The 18,592-nt window shown below is 35.3% G+C and overlaps 1 protein-coding gene across 3 annotated transcripts in view; it reads right to left on the bottom strand.

Moving 5' to 3' along the window:
- The window catches only part of LOC107161532 (uncharacterized), a 75,817-nt gene that overhangs the window by 21,106 nt on the left and 36,119 nt on the right, over positions 1-18,592 (bottom strand). For all 3 annotated transcript variants that reach the window (XM_089216523.1, XM_089216518.1, XM_015507973.2), the window contains exon 2: positions 9,001-10,387. In XM_089216523.1, the coding sequence (XP_089072649.1) occupies positions 9,001-10,377 (1,377 nt within the window). In that variant the 5' untranslated portion in view covers positions 10,378-10,387. The remainder of the gene's footprint in view (positions 1-9,000; positions 10,388-18,592) is intronic.

The following is an 18,592-nucleotide window of genomic DNA, read 5'->3' as shown; positions in this document are numbered from 1 at the left end:
ACGTGTATATCATGTTATTATACACGGTATAACGTTTTATGATATATTGTGTAAGTATATAAAATATGTTACGCACATGCGTATAATATGGTACATCACAAAATGCCGGCCGCGGCAATCAAAAGGTTATCGTAATTTAGAACTCTGGACGAAAATACGGTCCAACTCACTGCACGAGCGCGCTTAAAATCTGGTTCGTTCAATATTCCGGAGTTAAAATCTGAGCTCGCCGACGACGACCGCAAATATTTAACAGAAAATACTATTGATTATAATTCTCACTCAAACAGTAGGTAAATATGTCGTTTTAATTAGCATGTTGCTATAATTTAATAACTGAAAATATATTTTAAAAAAAATATTTTAACATCATAGATAAGAATTAAAACGAGTTTATAAGAGTAAAAGAGCACACCACAATATTAATATTGTGCGGCATTCTTAACGTGATATCTTAACTATGTCAAGTTAAAAATTCTAGAGTTTATGGCAAACGAATTTCGTTTCGACGATTGTTGGAAGTGCAACATTGTACGAACTGCAATCAGAAGTGTTGGAATCTTGTTTAGGGATTGTACGGTGTTTCTTAAGAAATGTAATACAATATTATATGTGGAAACGGTATATTATTTATTTACAAATTCGTATTCCCGCCGCAGCAGCAGCTAACCGCGTCATCAGCGTAATAGGTTCCACGAACAAGGAATTTCCCGGAACCCAACAAACAAAAGCCGGATAGACGGGCGCTTTTTTTCTACAAGAAAATTGTACACATATCGTGCGATTATACTTTAAAATATTAGGTTGGTAAATCCAAGAGCACTGCAATAGATGCGCGGAACGGAGGAATACGAAATCCAATAAATACGTATAGACGCACACCGGTTTAAGTGCGGTCGACGTTAAGAGCCGGAAAATTGTCTACGTTTATGAATTGAATACATTAATATTATTATATAGGTACCTCAACTATTACATACGCGAATGGTGTCGGCGGCAGTGGAGCTATGGTAATATCGTTCTAATTAGATCATAATTACGTCCCGTCCAAATGTTTTCACAACTGTGTTTACCGCGTGTGTATATACGTCTACGGCTAATAACGCACGAACGACTGTTAACGAACTCGCAGCCACGAATAGACTTCTCGCGTACACCGACGTGACGGACTATTAGTGGGTACCGCCGCCACCACTGCTGCCACGCCACTGTTGCTGCTGCAACTATGGTTGTGTTATAATTTTTATGCCTATACCGCATTATACTGCACCATATTATAATAACTTCATGTACATAAATTGATAAACACTGCAGCACACCAACGGCGCGGCGCGGCGGCGCACGTTGAAATGTGTTTTGCAAGCTGCGGCCGATCGTTCGCTGCAAAACCGTTTACGAAGGACTCGATGACAACGTGACAGCAGTTGTACCGGCGACCAGTATACCAGTATACGTCGTGTAGTTCAATGATACTTAAGTATATAATGTGAACATTATTTATGTATTTATAATGTACCATTATGGTGGCCATAGAAGACTGAAACTATTTATAGACGTTTACATACTAGTTCCTGCCGAAATATATCAAAATTATCTTCAACCAAAAAATGGAAAATTCGTTGTTTCTTCGTTTTGTAACGATTGAATAGGTACCAAAAATACCAAGTCCGAGTATAATAGGTACTCAGTACCTGGGTGTTTTCCACTAGTAATGATCGTAGGTTTTTTCTAACCATCAATTCTTATATTATAATTTAGATTCTGAGCGGAGCGATCAATGAATAATTGAGCAATATGTTTTATTAAATTTACATATACCTACACATTTCGTATAGACATTTAAACTTGAAATTTTACGTAACTGGAAATTTAAACTAAAAATACAAAATGTTATTTTTTGCGGTTACGTTAGGTTAGGTTATTTGAATTTTTTCAACATATTTATGATTATGTTTCAAAATATTATAGTCTACAGACCGTTTCTCTGCTAAGAATCGTTTTCCCTAAATTTCACACATCCATTACGTGTGACCGTATACTTCAATAATAAGCTACACCCTACAGACCACATCTATAATATACGTTAACTTGTCCTGTTTTTGTTTTTAAATGTTGTCCCTTGTACATTTTCAACACATTGTAAGGAAGACACCCATTCGGCATTAAGTCAAGCATTGGTCTGATTGGTTTCACCTATATATAATAAGAAAGCGACGATATATAGAAAATACCCATCCTTCAGTCACCTGCTTCATCGCTCACCACCGTCCAAAATTGATGAAACTACAAGGAGAGGATTTAGTATTATACTATTATTATTATACGGTTGTATAGTTTCATATTACTTTATGCCATGATAGCTGTATAAAATATATAATACCTATATTTATAAATGGCACAAGTCCACGGTGTATAAACGGCAGTTTCCGCTCTGTTGAAGCAGCGAAATATAATCTAAATTTTATCGAGTCGTATATAATAAACAACAATAGTATATATAAAGCACCGCCACGTCATCGAATCGCGACCCTCCAATGCCGACGGTCTTTGGCACTGCGGGGCCACGACTACAATAAGCTCTGCAGAGGATAACCGGGAAATGTCTATAGTATATACTATCGACCAACTGAAAACTCGTACGTCATATCCGGGCTAGCCATGTAATAACGTCCGTGAAGTTGGCCCCCCGACTTTGTCCAATTCACTCCAAACCTAAACAAATATTTTGCAACTTATTTGCAACTATTTAGAACACACTTTTTGAAATTTGCAAATTCATAATTATGCCACAGTAAACGATTTACTTTTTTGGGGGCTAACTCACTAGCCCCCGACTTTGTGCAAACCAATCAAAATGTATGCCAATATTTTGCTACAAATTGTCTACACTCTTTTTGAAATTTGCAACTCCATACTTTAACCGCTATTAATATTTTTGTGGCAGAGTGCTGACTAGAAAAAATTCCCTTGTACTTATAAGTATAAACAACGTAATAAAAACATTTTTTTTTAAATATAGCAGGTACCTAGTTATATTATTATAGACTATAGAGGTTCCTAATATTTTACAACTTATAAAAGATTATTAAAAATTTTATTTTGAACATTTTATAAAATAAAACTATATTCAATAAAAAAAAAAATCGTTCAATAAAGAATCTATATTTTATAAAGAATTTGTATTAGAATAAACTCTAAAAATCTTCATTCAATAAAAATCTATAGATACCTACCTATTCTATAATGAACCTTTATTTGATAAAAAATCTATATATTTATAGGGAAAAAACTAAATATATTCAATAAGGATATTTATTTTATTTTATTTAATAAAAAATCACTAGCTATATATAATATAAATTTTTTCATTAAAATATTATATATAGTTGAAAGTTTTAAACATTATTTTTTGTTATTTTAGTCAGTTTGTACTAAAAACCTTTATTTATGTTTTTAAGCTCTAATTTTTTTCGATTTTTATACTTAATTTTCACTGTTGTTTCGCGTTTATCTACTGCTTTTTAGGTTTTTGCAAGTTTTTAAATACTTTTTTAAGTATTTTTAAGGAAGGTTTTTCATTTAATTATTTTTAGTCAGGCTGTGTTTAAAATTGTTTTTACGTTTTTTACTTGTAAATTGTATTACCATTACTTGTAATTTCCATTCAAATTATTTACAGTATTGATTATTTATCGACACTTTACCCCTTTTAATGTATTTTACGATTTATAAAATACAGAAGTATACAATAATTAGAGAAATACAATTTTTGAATTTTTTACATAAAACTTTAAAAAACTTTTACCGAACTTAAAAATGTAAAAGAGATGTTTAAAATTAAAATTTAGTAGACCATTAATAAACAAAATTATGATAACTATTTTAAATGTTATGACTGGGATTTCAGAAGCCTTAAAAAACGTAGAACATTTTTATTAAATGAAGATTTTTTTTGAAAAAATGTTTGTTTATTGAATATAGTCTTATTTTATAAAATTTTCAAAATAAAATTTCATCTTTGATGAATTGCAAAATATTAGGAACCTCAATAGTCTATAATAATATAACTAGGTAGTAGGTATTACCTGCTATATTTAAAAAAAATGTGTTATTACCTACGTTATTTGTACTATTATACTTATAGATTACACTTATTTTATATTATATTGTTTTGATATAAATATTTTAATTTCGTTCGAAATTAACGGAAAAGTATTACATTTTTGTATCCAATATCACTGGATTGAGTTACTTAAAAATATGGAGATTCCTTTACAAATATTACAATATTGAAATGTTATGTTCAAATTAATAAATTCCAACACCTCGTGGCAATGGCTTCCAAGTACGCTCATATATGTATAGTACGGCTATATAGCCTATCTTCTAAGTGCCATAGATAAGTTAAGTATAACACTGCAGAGTAAACTGGACCTCGAGTGATCGTATCCCTAATTCGGTCAATATATATTATATGTATACAAAATAAATGTTTATTTGTATATTTCGTAAAAAAATGTTCGGCATATTATTTATATGAGTTAAAACAAGAATAATTCATTATTATTGTTCGCAGCTTATTATTGAAATGTCTGTTTTACACGGCACCACTTAAACCTTAATATACAGTTCTCCTAACAGGAAAAGTTGAACCTAGGTAATGAAATAAAAAGACTGGACTGCGGTTTACTTTTACACCTACTCGTATAATACCAACTCTATATCTTCTATTTAATTTCATTAAAAAGCAAGATGAAGTTGAAATAAAATTCCACTGCGGGGGATATTTTGAACAACCACGTGAAAAGATGATAAAATGGCTGCACGACGACGGCGCAGATGTAGCGATAATACATAATAAGCGTTTGAAAGGAATCTTTTCGACTGTGCTGCACAGGTATAGATACATATTGAAAAAAACACAACAGTCTAACACGTCACTTAATGGCGACGAGAAATACGCAAGACATGCAATTTTAGCGACAGAATGCGCACACCAAATGATGACCGGATGGCAAACACGCACAATAAAAAAAAAACCATTCAATCGATATAAATATACAATTATGAGAATAATATTATAAAAGTAAGGCTAGAATTTAACGGACGGATTAAAATTTTTTTTTAAAACAGTACCTATAAATACTAAATAGGTACCATATGTATGCCTGCATGTACGGCCGATAAAGTAGAAAAATGTTGTAAAGGTAGGTATTACCGATATTGTAAAGGTAACCTATATCTGCAGTAGGTACAATATATTAAAATATAGTTTGATAGTCTGATAAAATATGAATCGTGAACGTTAACTGTTACTGAATATATCTATACCTGACACATTGGTACTAGATATTAGATAAGTTATATTCTAGACACCCTCTTAAATTCCGGAAAAAACTTTTGGAATTGAAAATCGAATACCTATATATGTATAAATTAATCACACCAAGGCGGTTTATAGGCATGTAATACATTATACATACGATATGCATAAAATATAATATATACACGCACATAATAACATCGCTTATGCCCTTCACAAATCAAAATAATAATGGCACTGCGAATATAAAGTATATGACCTACCTTGCACTCCCAGGCTTGGTATAATAACCTGACCTGCCAATTTTTTTTTAATCTTATCATCGGCCTTTAAAGGTTTAATAGTTAATGTTGGGATTGTAAAATCAATAATTCCGTAAGGTTAATCTGGTATAATATATAATAACATAATTTAATAATTACATTTATGTCGACAACGGATATTGTAAAAGCTTTTGTAAATCTCAAAACTGGCATAACAGAACCTACAGATGAATAATTACTCTGCATTAAGTATTATATAGCTAAAAATGGTAATTAAAAAAAAAAAAATGAATCAAAATATTGTGTACAATGTAACTACTAGGTAACTTAAAAAGTGTTTTAATAAAACACAGTATATCCGCATACAACCAACAAAAGAATGTACACACATTCACATTTTTTGGAAACAAATATATATAAACATCGGGATAAATATTGAAATCATAAGTGCCATGTACTTGCCATGCCCGGAAGCTAAGGCACCCATTGAAATTATTATGTGGGGGTTGTACACACATCAGAATATTAGATATTTATAACGTGTATTTATAATCAAATATCCAAGTTTCAACAATTTTAGCAAGTGATAATTTTTGCACAGAATAAGTGACAATATGTTTTTGCATAATTGATGAAAAGGGAAATATATCTGAATTATTTTTGGGATTTTTTGATACTGAATATATTAATATTACAGCGTTGTTTACTTTAATAACTAATGTTTTAACAAGCTTTGGACTAAGTAATATCTGACTGCAATAGATCAGTGTTATGATTTAGAATTAGAATTTCATGATAACATTTCAAAGGAAAAAATGAAAAATGTTAAGAGGACGCTACACACCCATTTGTTGTCTCCGTCTTACAAATGCATAACATGGCTCATTTACGCTCAGCAGATCACGCCTTAAGCTCCATTAGTTTAAAAATTAGAGTGAATCGATCTATTATGAAACTTGATGGTAAGAACATTATTTGTGGGTTTTTTACGATACTTCAATTTTATAGCAAAGTTATACGTATATAAAAAAGCGTAAATTAAAAATGCTCAAAACTCACTTAAAAACCAAGTTATCGTTAAAAACCCACATACAAACAAAAATAATGTTTTTACCATCAAGTTTCATTAAAGGTCAATTTACTCTAATTTTTAAACTAACGATTTTAAACGTGATCTGCTAAGCGTAAATTTGCTTTGCTACGCACTTGTAAGACGGAAACGACAAATATGTGTGTAGCGTCCTCTTAAGTAGTAAAATCATGACACGAATAGACGCAATTCGGAGAGCCAAAATTATAATTTTAGAAATTGTAATTAGTCCCCAAGGTAATTCCATGCATTCCTTAAGTTTTACGGGGACATTGTTATTGACCAGGGGCTAAACCCCATCTCCCAAATTGTGAATTTATGCCTATGATATCAAAGCAAGGCAACGTACCCATTAAGTTTTTTAAAACCTGGCGTCTATGATTAAAATATATAATAATATAATTAAAATACATATTATATTCATTGCAGTCATGAGAACAATTTTTACGTAGCTATACCTTTTGCCTAAACATACATTGTAAATGGTACTCTTTAAAACAGAAAACTGCTAATGCATATTTTACTCTCATCCAGCGTGTCAAATCATTTTCGAGAGAAATACACATCATCCGGCAAGTATGATTTAGTTATCTAATTTAATTCTATTAAATTGGTTCGATAAATATATAATCTTTATTTTATTAGATATTATATTATCAAAGGAAAATGCCGAGGTCCTTATCAAAGTAATTAACTTCAACTAAAACTTATAATAAACCAAATTTATAAGCAATAATTTTTTCATAAAGTTAATGTTAGATACATCAAGTTAATTTGGTGATTAATAAAGTGTCTACTTAATGAGAATTTCGATTTTCAAAGGTATTCTTTACGTCAGAATTGACCTTTGCGTAGATATTAAATGCAAAATTTATCTGGTCACAGTGAACGCTCATAAATGGTAAATAGTAATAACAGCTCAGTAAATATAGTCAGTGAAGTAAGTAAATTTTATTAGCTAATTCCTAATAACTACTTAAATAAAGAATCTTTAACCTTAAAAAGTTAAAAAAAAAACTCATTAGGCAAAAATGTAATATCACTGTGATATCGTGGCTTTTAATAACTTTTAATACTCGTATTTCTATATTTAACGGGACAAAATTTAATTGTTTTTTTTTTTTAATTTTCACCAGTCATTGATTAATAATCGTAATTTAATTAATTTGACAAATCTTAATTCTAAATATACATCGCATAAGAAATCCAAGAGTAATGTAGGTATAACGTTTAAATTATTCTGAATGTAGGTATATAATATAATATTAACACTATTATTATTATATTGGTTTGTAATTTATTATAAACTATTGGAAAATCGCATATTATAATGAACGATATTATAGACTAAAGAAATGTTTTATTAATACAAATTACCTTCAATAATTCAATTGATGGTTCACATATGGTGCTCAAAAACGTCAATCTCGAATGTGCTACGAGTAATGACACATTAATTTATCCGTTATCTTCGTACCTTTATATCATATTATCCTAATGGTGGTAAGAACATCCCACATAAGCGAGAGAGTAGGTACTGTATGAATAGTAAGTAACCAACTATAAGGATTAGGGAAAACTAACTTTGGCAAACATAATATATAACGATGAAATAAAATAAAGGTATAGTATATATTATTCGATGGAAATTGTCGCATACTTTGAATTTTAGACCATATATACACTGATAGAGCTACAATATATGTACATTTTTTTGCACTCGGTAACAACATATATGCATGCGGTAACTTGGTCTCAATATTACCACAGTACCTACATGAGTACATGATTTACATCATTAACGCCATGGTTAGAATAATTAAAATACTTAATAATAATAATTTAATTCCTATTTAAGCTCCTATTTCAATTTTAATTTAGTAAAAATATTTTATTGAATTATATTTTGATTCTCGATTATATTTCTTGTAAAACGTTAAGAAATAAATATAATAATTATTAGAAAAATTAATTTGTACTATCGAATGCCTTGACAGTTTGGGCCTCTCTCCATTCAATCTATTTCATTTCTGATACAAGTACAATAGAGTCTTTGGGACAAACTACTACGCATCACGTACCGAATATGCGCGCATGGTATACGTATAATAGCTATAGCTCAATATTCGCAGTGTATAATTTGATCTATAAGCTTCAAACCTAAAAGCGTCATCTGAACGCATCAGCAGTATTTTTTTATATGAAAAAGCAACGAGCACTGTCGCTGTTGCAATACTAGGTATATTTATAGTATCAAATTAAATTACTTTCTAACATATATTGCATCTCGCCGTTATACTGCATATTTTATAATGTATACATACCTCTGTGCCGTCAACAGCTGAGCCCGGAGCATCAGACGCGCCCACCCGGTATCGGCGGCGGTTGGGACCGTTTGCCGGGAACACGCCGCCCACGGGTGGAACGTGGTGATTCGTCTCGTGTACCGTGAGACTCTGCTTTATGTCGGCAGAAAACGAACAGTGCGAGCACTTGTAAGTGCCAGGCGATACGATGCTGTGGTTGCGATTGTGACGGTCCAGGTTCCACTTGTACGGCGTCCGGAAGTCGCAGTCGTCGCACTTGATCATCGGCATCGTGTGGTACTTGACGTGCTTGGTGTAACGAGCCCGCATGTGGGTCACGTAATTGCACTTCATGCACCGGAAGAATTTTTTCTTCAAATGTGCAGATTTCTCGTGCCTATTGACCAACGTCCGGCTGTGGCTGCCAAATGGACACACAGAACACCGGATGAACGTCACGGATGGCTTTTCCAGTTTGTGCTTTTTCTGCTGTTGTTGTTGAGATGGCGGTTGTGACTCTGTGGATGGTGGCGTAGGCGATACTATTTGCAGCTCCGAGACCGCAGGCATATGGTCGTCCGCGCTAACTGAACCATCGTCGTCATCGCCTTGCTCATCTTCTTCGTCTTCGTCCTCGTCCTCTTGTTCTTCTTCTTCACCACCCTCTTCATCGTTTAGCTCATCATCCTCTTCCTCTTCCTCTTCTTCTTCCTCTTCCTCTTCCTCGGCTTCGCTTCCGACTTCCTCTTCGACACCAGCTTCTGCTTCTTCTCCAGCTTCAGGTTCCACTACGGATTCCGCTTCGACTCCGGCTTCCGCTTCGGCTTTGACATCAGCTTCGGCTTTGACTTCAACTCCAAGCTCATTCTCACCTTCTTCGTCAGCACTGACCGGGAGTACTTCTTCGACGTCCACGTCCTCTACGATTACCAACTTGGCCAGATGCTGATCCGTAAACTTTTCGAAACGCTGTACCCGGATCCGAACAGGTGGCACCAGAAGCGGCTTTCCGGACTCATCGTATCCGTGGTTTCTCTTGTTACTCTTGCTATCCACTCGGTGCACCATATGCACGTGTCGCTGCAACTTCTGGCTATGCTTAGACGCGTACAGGCAGTGTGAACACTCGTATACTTTGATTCGTTCAGCATGAATGTTCTTCTGATGGTGTAGGAAGCTGCGCGGGTTCTGGGTGTAGTACGGACACTTAGCGCACGCGTAATTCCGCTTGACTTTACACTGAGGCAGCGGTAGTTTCGGGGCCGGCAATGTCGACGAGGATGGCGCGGACGAAGACGACTGCTGCTGAGATAATTTCGGCTTCGGCCCGGGCTTTTGGCGGTGCGGGTTGCTGGAAGTATCAACCGACGGAGCCGACGAGGCCGTCTTCGCCATTTTAAAGTACCTGCGAAACACAAAAAATGTCATGTATCAATAAGACAAATCGTTGTGTAGTGGACAAAGTATAACACACTACAATTAGTACTCAAAAGTCGGCCAGTCGCCGTACAAGACACGTCATGGTAATATATTATTTAGTATATACTATATATGCATATAGAATATAGATATTAGATAGTAATCGCGCATAAAAATATAGTGACCGACGCGTGGTAGTTAGCAGGTTAATAGTTATAGGGACAGTACCTATAAAGCGGCAGAAATGTGGAGGTTATTATTAACCATAATAGTCGAGTCTGGCGTATGATCCGACAGTTTCTACACGCCATAATATATAGTGTTTCGAGTAAATATTATAAACAGGGTGTTGTATAATAGAAACAACCATCGTCCGGACGCGTTATCGTAAGTATAATAGTTATATTATCGCACAATATACCGCCGGAAAACATGCAACGAAATCGTATAATGCGCGTACATATATATATATATATATATAAGTACGACACGCCGCCGGCGGAAGCTGTGCGCCGCCAAGTGTGCTATAAATAACACGGCGAAGAAGACTGCCCGCTGCTGTTGGTGCAACGCGAAAGTCCCAACTGCGACGCAAATATCGATGTCAAGGAGGCGCGGCTAAGCAGCGTAAAACCTTGGCGTATATACTTGCAGCATCAGTGACACCAGCAAAACACGGTGCACGGCCAACCATGTTATATATAAAATATAAGTGCATAACATGTATGTAGGACATATTATTATTATTATAGCAGCGCGAATACTATGGTATACGAGTGCAGCGCATTTCCGACAGAGAAACGAATCTGTCGACGAATACGGAGATGATGCGATGGCTAAGACTCTGTGGCCGTATTATTATTTTACTGCCATAATAGTGTCCTGAACCTGTGCGACGCACGCGCAACCTTCGACACGGTCGGTTTATCATAAATAGGTACTGCTGCGTATAGGGCGGGAAGGGCACGGTGGTAGGTATAGAGATATACATTGCAGTTTTGCAGACGGGTATTCGAGTTAACATCGATTAATATCGTTCGATTCTCGGTGCTTTTCGAATAACGATCACGATTAATAATATTGTATTTTTTTTTTTAAATTTCACGTAATCGTAATTATAAATACTCGCCAAGCGTAACCAGTTAAATCGATGGTAAAATATTATAATGCGTCGGGCAGGACACACGCTCCGCAAAATTTCGACGTCCGAAAGTCATCTACACCGACCATATACACCTTTACCAATATTATTCACTATGCAGGAGCATTGTATTAGAGTTTTCATCATCAAATTCAGTTTTTCCTGACCAGATTCTTTTCGTAAATATCATTTTACGATTTTCCTGTGTCGATTTTCCGAATCACGCAATGGGATCAAGCGTGTGGCGAGAACGGGCGACATGGCGCGTGCGCAAAAATTATGTCGATACATATAATATTATCGACGTCAGTCAGCACAATTGTGTAAATAAAATAAAAACAGTATATTATAGCACATTATCAACACACAAATAGCAGTAACAGCACGATAAGTTAGACTAAGGCAGACTATATCCTTTTTGATATAGAATCAACATTCTGGGGAGCGGGGCTTCATATCTCTTGTTATATATTGATGATCCGCAAAGGTAAAATTGTAAACAAAAAAACAAAACTTTTGGACAAATATAACAATTATTTACTTGTGATGATATGTCACTGAAACCATATAAAATATTGAAAGTAGTTAAAAGTAGAAAGTTCTCAATATTTTTCTAAATAATCGGGATAAACAAACTAAAAATTAAGGGAAAAACAGGAAATTTTACGCACAATTAGTTTTTAACAAAATCAATTTTAGTTTTTGATGTAACTTTTAAAAAAATGACCACAGATACATGAAGTTTACACCGAATGTTTATATACATTATATAAGTATATTCTATCCACCATGCAATTTTCAATCATTATTAGTTTTTTTTAAATGAATATCTATAAAAATGTATTTGTTGAGTAGAAGAGCTTGAAAATGTAATACAAGACTTTGTTTTGGCCTTTTGGCAAGGCACACATTGTAACAATAGCAGTTGAAAAATATTAAAAATTCATAGACACGATTTTTTTTTTATAAGCATTTAAAGTTAAAAATTAAAGTTAAAAAAATTCGCAAATTATTTTATGCTAGAAATTCATAAAACATTTTCCTTTTATATCTAAGATTTAAAAATTTAATAGATGGCTCCTAACATATTTTTACAATAGCAGTTGAAAAATAAAAGAAATACAGTCACAATTTTTTTTGACAGTTATTCAAAGTTTGAATTTTGACAACATACGTAAAAATCACAAGTATACATATAATATATTTTTGTTCATTATCGCTAATAATTTCAGGACAACATGCAAATAATATTAATTCAACTTACTGACTACCGAATAATTAGTAAGTAATAATAATCTATGATATATCCTAGACAGATAAACCAACCGTCACCGCTCAGAATCGTTTTTCGTATAAAATGATATATCACTGGATAAAAATTTAATTCCATCCATTACAGTAACCTACTGTACAGCAGAGCGACATCCACGACTTACCCGCTTTTTTTTATATGTACTTAAGCGTAAAGTTGTATAATAATAAATGCATTGTTACACAGTCACATAATTATTTTCATAAAAATAACAAATATTTCATACTTTTAACATTTCACTAAATAAAAACTGTCAACAGTTATTATTTTTTGAAAAATTACCTAAGCATAAATACAGAAATAATCTTCATGGTTAATTAATATAATATCATGAGTATGATCTCAAAATCAATATATTATACGCGCATTGAATTTTAATTATAATATAATCAAAATATCAAAAACGAATTATCTAAAGTTTAGATTCCAATCAACCTGGATGGAGGTTACTAAGAAGGACTATAAGATCTTATTTTGAGGATTAATCTACTAATTGCGATACAAATGTCACCACGACATACTTGTAATAATATATTAATATAATAGGTATATAAATCTAGTAAAATGAGCAAAAGGCATAAAAAGTATTATATACAATGAATAAAAATTAAAAAATGTATTTCTTATTTCTTATCAATAGATCAAATTTATGACTATTTTTTTTATCTATTACAATGGCAACAATCGCGTTGCAATCTTGCATTTCATCTGCTTTTTTTATCTTTAATAGACTAGAAAGTACTATTCGAGTATATAGGTATGGAATATTACATAGGTATAGGCATTATAATTTATAATATATATTACCATATTGTCATATTGATAGTTCACGTGAATTAGCTTTATATTATATTGTTTATACAAAAATACACTAGAAAGTCATCGGAATATTAATTTTTATTTAAATTTTTTTATTATTAAATAAATAATAGTATAAATAAAAACCTCAGCAGTCATGACCATTTGTCTGGCAATATCTTTAATTATTACATTATTATATTAAATACATTTATAATACATTGCTTCAACTAAAGTCTAGTGCATATTTTGTTGCATATATTATGTTTTTTTTAGATTATTTTACTAACCGCCAAAGAACGAAGACAGTATAATTTCTTAACCACTACGGGCCGCAATTAAGATAAGAAGAATGAGAAAAGGTCACTTCAAGCAGCCATCGGGCGATATCATATATGGGCAATGTACTATACCAGCGGTTCTCAACCTTTTTATAGTCACGTACCACCTCCACAATTTGAAAATTTTTACGTACCACATGACAATTTTTTCGCTTATTAATAATGTATGCGTTTATGTTATATGTATACAATTTTGTTAGTAAATTAATTTTTTATAAAGGTAGATTTTCTTCACGTATCACCTATGAGCTTTCCGCGTACCACAGGTTGAGAACCGCTGTACTATACTATACGTTATAATATTGTTCGCAGCGGTTACGATTTCCACGTCATTCGTCGGCGCGAAAAGAAACGACGACCGCGGCCTACTAATAATAAAGTATTACACTCACACCGTATTACATGAAACGCTATGGACCGTATTCCAAGTAACAGTGAGGTTCGTGTAAATAATTTTCATATCATGATTTATTAATTAAAAGATTCTACTAGTCACATTCAAATATAACCACCTGACTCACAGCGGAGCAGTGGAATATTTTCAAATATTTGGTATACTTTGATTGATAGCGGATCAAACCATAGGTATACGGTTTACACGGAATACAGAAACGCTGTAATTTCACCTCCTGTTAAGACGTTATACGTTGGTACCATAGAGTAATATTACTCTGGTACCCCATGTGTCTTCAAATGTACAACATGGCAAAAAATTTACTCTCTCAGTGTTTACAGTACGATTGGGAACCAAAATTCCGCAACGCATAGAGAAGAACTTTATCTTTATTCTGTATTGTTTACATTTCTTTGGTAGCATTAACCAATAATTTTTAATATATATATAACAACTTTATTAACCGGACTTTAACTAGATAAAAAAAATAAAACTGATAACTTTAATTGTATTCATGTCATCTAAATAATAGAAACGATATACGTTACAGACAAAGTTCTTCCCTATGCCGGAATTGTAGCATTTTGGTAATTCTATTTTAAATACAGAGGGAGTAAAGTCGCCCCACGATTAACTGCAGTCTTTGCTATACGTATGGTACATAATATGTGTAGGGGACAAAGACAACAATTATTTTTTATACGAATAATTTACGTTTTTTCAAAGAATAAGCCTCGTCCCAAATCCCGGTGGTCGAAGACCCGTCGATATTAATAGCCACAAGCCGCGCGCTTACGGTCGAAAGTCAATAGCACGTGGCGCGTCGCAAATGCAGCAGCAGAGAAAGTTAAACATGAGTGGATAAATATTTTGTAAAAGACACAGTCGCGATGCACATAATGTAAAATTATTATTATTATTGTCATGAGTTATTTGTCGTCGTCATCAGCTGCTGCGCGTACAATGTACATATAGGTAATTACATATAATATCTCTGCCAACAGACTGCGCCCGCGATGATTATTATTATTATTATTATAACGACAGTGCTCGGCGGACTCACGGACGGCGGACGTTTCTGTTTTAATTATACGAAACGAATCGTTTGCACGAAAAAACAAAATAATACATCGTTTCGACGGTGTATGACGGAAAAAAAGAGAAAAGCTTCGTCATCGGGCGTCGGCGTTAAAACCGACCGTTTATGAAAACGGAATTGTCCGAATTCGGGTTACGGTAACGAACGACCAACAGTGCAGACAATACTGGATCGACCACATGAATATTCTACTGCACCGGCACTGTTTCGCAACACTACAAACAATTATTTACCTACCATAATGCAATGCACTGAATACACTCGAGTGCAAGACGTATATAATATTATATACAGGAATGACATCGTGTGTATCACAACCGGTGGCTATCGGTCGAAGGTGTTTTTTATTTTATTTCTAAAGCGTAATATTATGTGCTTTTCGTAACGAAATCCTGTAGCGAGCACGCCGCGTAGAATATGCGAGACTGGACGCCGACTTTCTCTCGCCGAAAAAAAAACAATGTGCGGCGGTCGAGGATGGCCAGATGACGGACGATCTCAAGCACTCAACCGCGCGGTGACGAAACAACGCGCATCACTTACGACGACGATATCGATCCATATTATAGCGTTCTCCGCGTGTCGGTCATATTCATTCTACAGACCATATTACATTGCTAATAACCAATTACACATTACTATACTACCTATATATATATAGGTTAGTTATGTGCGTATTTGTAGTGGCAATAGTGGTGGTGGTGGTGGTGGTGGTGGTGGTGGTAACAGCGGTATCTCTTGCAGTAAATGAAAACAGACGACTTCTATACGGCCATTGGTCGGATTTAAATATTATGATAAACAGTCAAGGCCCCGTCCGAGTACATCATATTATATTACACAAGTTGAGTAAATTTTAATCCAATGAAACGAAATAGATCTTGGATCCCAACAGCCCCGGTAACAGCATATATTATTATGCATATTATGTAATATATCTAAGGATACGCCATCATATATTATTATTATTGTTATTCTAATATACAAACAACAATATATTATACGAAACCAACCATGAGCCCCTTCCCCCTTCCCCTCTCCCGCACACAACCCGTTCGTCGAGTCCAATTTATTTCGTTACGACCATCATCGGAGGTAACCCTCTCACACCGTTATAATAGTCGCAGTCTATGAGATTAATAAAAATAGCAGAATGTAGAGCTGCAGTGTCCATATTATATTATAACGTTGAGTAACACACATATTGTACGATGAACGTACACACACACATACACTTGACGATAACGATTAGGCAGTCAAACACTCTTATACACACACTCTCTCAGTCTGTCTCTCTCTCTCTCTCTCTCTCTCTCTCTCTCTCTCTCTCTCTCTCTCTCTCTCTCTCTCACACACACACACACACACACCAACGTGCGGAGACATAATAATAATGTAATATTATACAAACGATTATTAAATAGAAAAATATATTTCTAACGGCGTTCGTGCCTAGATAGTGCGTAGTAATAAGTATAGTAACTAGTCGTGTATGTACACTACTTACACACACTATCGTTGTAACAAAATTACCGCCAACGTTCGGAGCCGTACTGTACACTCGTGCGAGCTAATAAAACGATGTAGTTATGTCGTATTATTTACACATACTCGTATACCTCTACCATTGTGTGTGTATTTATGTATTTATGTATTTATGTATGTATGTATGTATGTATGTATGTATGTATGTATGTATGTATGTATGTATGTATGTATGTATGTATGTATGTATGTATGTAAGTACAATAATAATATAACAATTAACTATATCGTACGTAATCGTCACCTCCACTTACGACCTACGCGAAATTGATTTAGACGGCGGTATAATAATATGATATTCTAAAAGTGTGGTAACCGTATACGTGGTTACGCTTTGAGATATTTTTGAGTTGTACTACTTCAACAATGTGTACCTACATCATCGCAGTATTGTGTAAATAGTGTTTTAATGCGTTGCAATAAAATATAATACCTATAGAGATTTTATGCTGTAATAATATACACGTGTCAGTCAGATGACGTTTACAGGTCACGATTTGACGGCGATGATGATCCGGCGTTGGCGCGAAAAAGAAGACCGCACGAAAAGTAATTAACAGTATATTATTATGGGTACTGCTGCACAGCAAGAAGAACCGGAAGAAGAACGTGGCAGCGGTGGTGTCGTGAAAGACGCGCGCGAGAAAGGAAGAGGCGAGCGAACGGGTTTTCAGGAGCGGACGGAAACGGTCATCGGCGGCGGCGCCGACTAAATATAGGTCTTTGACCTCGCTGACGGTGGTTTACGCGCCGCGGACGACGGTGCAGCAGGATGTGATGGTGCTCGGCCGCCGAAGACACGACCGACGACGACTGCAGACACCGTGACATGGCGCAGCGCACCGGAGAACTTCGAGCGGCGTCCGTAGCTGGTGGCTGCGGTCGCTTACTGTCGGTGGCCGCGTGACCGTTGTACGGCGGCCGGCCAGGTGTGGGAAATCGGCGGAAGGTTGACAAGACGGACGTGTGATGGCGACGTTCGCGGTTGACGCGGCTTTTTACGCACGCCAAGTCGCGGTCGACACCAAAACACGATCACCTGGAGCCGAAGAGTCGGACAGTACCGTCCTCGTTCCACTTCGCGCGCGATAGCAGCCGACGAACCAAACGCGGCGCCGCCGCTTGCCACCGACCGGACAGTCACCGCCCGCCATACACGGTCGGATTACAAAATCTCTGCACGATGAACGTTTTCAGTTTTTTTCGAAAAAAAAAAACAATAATATGTATAATATATCATTAAATCATACGCACGCTGCGACCATCGGTTTCCACGGCGACACGTGTTCAGAGTGTGTAAGCACAAATGCACCGTGTATAATATTTTATAATTGACGGAGCAAATCGGACATGACGTGGGGGGGGGAAGCGAAGCAGAGCGTCCGTGCGTATACGCGAGTCGCTGCCGCGCAGTAGTTTCGCGCGCTCGGCCCATAATCCCGGCGCTGCGACGGTTCAGGGTCGAGCGCGTCTTTTGTCTCGTCGTCGTCCGGCGAGCGCGGCGCGGCGGTACCACGTCACCCCACCTCATGTCACTGGCGGCGGCGACGACGACGGCGCG

The sequence above is a fragment of the Diuraphis noxia genome, unplaced genomic scaffold (genome assembly GCF_037042655.1).
Source record: "Diuraphis noxia isolate RWA-SAM2 unplaced genomic scaffold, SU_Dnox_SAM2 contig0001, whole genome shotgun sequence".
In the NCBI taxonomy this organism is placed as follows: domain Eukaryota; kingdom Metazoa; phylum Arthropoda; class Insecta; order Hemiptera; family Aphididae; genus Diuraphis; species Diuraphis noxia.
Note: the sequence above shows the minus strand (reverse complement) of the source record. Positions and strands in the feature narration are given on the sequence as shown.